The 2,452-nt window shown below is 35.4% G+C and overlaps 1 protein-coding gene across 1 annotated transcript; it reads left to right on the top strand.

Annotated features, from left to right (window-relative positions):
* Nucleotides 275–2,148, top strand: LOC18773562 (probable mannitol dehydrogenase). Its single transcript, XM_007206625.2, has 5 exons — nucleotides 275–517; nucleotides 690–803; nucleotides 898–1,411; nucleotides 1,523–1,676; nucleotides 1,841–2,148. The coding sequence occupies exons 1-5, from the start codon at nucleotides 417–419 to the stop codon at nucleotides 2,056–2,058; spliced, it is 1,101 nt and encodes a 366-aa protein (XP_007206687.1). The 5' UTR covers nucleotides 275–416; the 3' UTR covers nucleotides 2,059–2,148.

Genomic DNA, 2,452 nt, shown 5'->3' with positions numbered 1-2,452 from the left:
AAGAGAAGACTACAAGGATACAAAAATTTCTCATTTACATGAGACATGACTTCACGAAAATCTTTAATAAAAGATTATTACTGTCCTTTTGAATCCAACAGTTATTACTCTTCATATTATTATTTAAACTAATAATAAAGGTTTGAATCTTATAATAAAATAAATATCAAAATCCAACACTTAAGTCCATTTTCGGAGTTTGAATCTCTCATACACATCATAAGAAGGTAAAGGTTTTGAAAAGTAGGTAGAAAAAACGTCATTGCTTAACACATCTGTTGCATATACTTCTACATTCTAATCCTGCGAAATTATTGCTATAAATATATACTCATCTCAAATCCAAAACAACTTTTAATCTTCGGTAAATTGGAGCTAGCTTTCACGTCTTTCATCAATCTCTCAACATAGGGCCAATGACTAAAGCAGCATCTGAAGCAAAATCACCTGTCAATGCCTATGGATGGGCTGCTAGAGATTCCTCGGGAGTTCTCTCCCCCTTTCACTTCACTCGGAGGTAACTCAAACTTTTTCTTTTTTCATAATCAACGTACGTAAAACCAATTGTTAATGGATGGAGAGACTCGAAATCTTTTATCTACGATGGGCAATTTGGTTTATCGTATTTGCGCTAAAACTAGCTTAATTTTTTACTTAACAAGACGATCGTTGCATGCTTTTGTGTTCAGAGCTAACAGCGATGATGATATCACCGTAAAGATACTCTACTGTGGAATTTGCCATGGAGACATTCATCTGGTCAAGAACAAAATATGGCCGACCCTCTATCCAACTGTCCCCGGGTAAAATTTCTTTTCAGGTGATGAAGCTGGATTACACTATATTGTAAAATTTAATGAATAAATTTTTCTTTTCTTTTTTTGATGATTTTTGTAGGCATGAGATTGTGGGGCAAGTGACAAGAACTGGGAAAAATGTCACTAAATTTAGAGTTGGGGATATAGCCGGAGTGGGGTGCATAGTAGGTTCATGTGGCTCATGCGATAACTGCAAACAAGACTTGGAAAATTATTGTCCCAAAATGTTATGGACCTTCCAAGGACAGCATGAAGATGGGACAAGAGCCTTTGGTGGGTATTCTGATAACATGGTTGTGGAGGAGCGCTATGCAGTCCTAATCCCAAATGGTTTTGCATTAGCTGGTACTGCCCCATTGTTGTGTGCCGGGATTACCGTGTACAGCCCCCTGAAACATTTTGGCCTCTCGAAGTCCACCACGCACTTGGGTGTGGTCGGGCTTGGCGGCCTAGGTCACATGGCCGTGAAGTTTGCCAAAGCGTTTGGTGTGAAGGTCACGGTGGTAAGTTCTTCTCCAAGCAAGCAGAAGGAAGCAGTGGAAAGGCTTGGTGCTGATTCTTTTTTGGTCAGTCATGATCAGGAGCAACTAGAGGTAATTAATAAGTTTTTTTATTTATTAAAAAATTGTTTACATTGCCCTCAAGCGCAAAGAAAAAAAGCCAATGTGTTCAGTATAATACTAATTTTCATATAATATTTTTAGGCTGCCATGGGAACTATGGATGGTATCATTGACACCGTTTCATCCCCTCACCCTCTCTTGCCTTTGATTGGTTTGCTCAAGACTAGTGGAAAACTAATTTTGGTGGGTGCTCCAATTCAGCCTCCTGAGCTACCAGTCTTTCCTATAATTATGGGTACGTAATTTCCCTTCCCTTATTATTATTATTAATTTTTTTCTGCTTTCTTGTTATTTGGTTATTATTATTATTATTTTTTTCACAAAATAGTGATTTCAAATTGATGTAATTGATATCGGGAGTTTGTTTGTTTGTTTTTTTTTTGGTGGGTAAAAAAACAGGGAGGAAACTTATTGCGGGTAGTGCTATGGGAGGACTAAAAGAGACACAAGAGATGATAGATTTTGCAGCAAAACACAATATCACAGCAGATGTGGAAGTTGTTCCAATGGATTATGTGAACACTGCCCTTGACCGACTTGACAAGGGTGACGTTAAGTATCGTTTTGTCATTGATGTGGCAAAAACCATAAATAATCATGATGAAGCATCTCCTTAAATTCAAAGTGGAATAATGTCTCCATTCTGCTGTAATTTTTTTTATGTTTGACTTTGTGATGTTATTTAATTATTTAATTATTATTTTTAATTAATATGACTAGAAAATAATAAATCAATCAATCCTCATATAATAAAATAATATTTTAATTTGAGATATCAGGTGGAATGTAAAACTTTATTATATATCAAATTACAACATAAGCCATCAAATTCAAATTTAATGTTTCATATTTGACATCTCCCTTGGAGATTCTCTTAAAGATGCTCGCATATATAATTGTTGGATCAATTTTCACCAAGATTGAGAGAGTTATATATGCCTATACATAACATATCTTTAAAAATTGATGTTATAACATATGTGTGTATGTATATAAATAATCCCCTTTAGA

The sequence above is a fragment of the Prunus persica genome, chromosome G6 (assembly GCF_000346465.2).
Source record: "Prunus persica cultivar Lovell chromosome G6, Prunus_persica_NCBIv2, whole genome shotgun sequence".
Classification (NCBI taxonomy): Eukaryota; Viridiplantae; Streptophyta; class Magnoliopsida; order Rosales; family Rosaceae; genus Prunus; species Prunus persica.
This window is presented reverse-complemented; position numbering and strand designations above follow the sequence as displayed.

Bases quoted from the DNA above. Each gene is read 5' to 3' on its own strand.
- LOC18773562 (XM_007206625.2), top strand. From the start codon at position 417: ATGACTAAAGCAGCATCTGAAGCAAAATCACCTGTCAATGCCTATGGA. The intron at 1,412-1,522 runs GTAATTAATAAG...TAATATTTTTAG, and splicing joins ATGATCAGGAGCAACTAGAG to GCTGCCATGGGAACTATGGA. The intron at 1,677-1,840 runs GTACGTAATTTC...GTAAAAAAACAG, and splicing joins AGTCTTTCCTATAATTATGG to GGAGGAAACTTATTGCGGGT.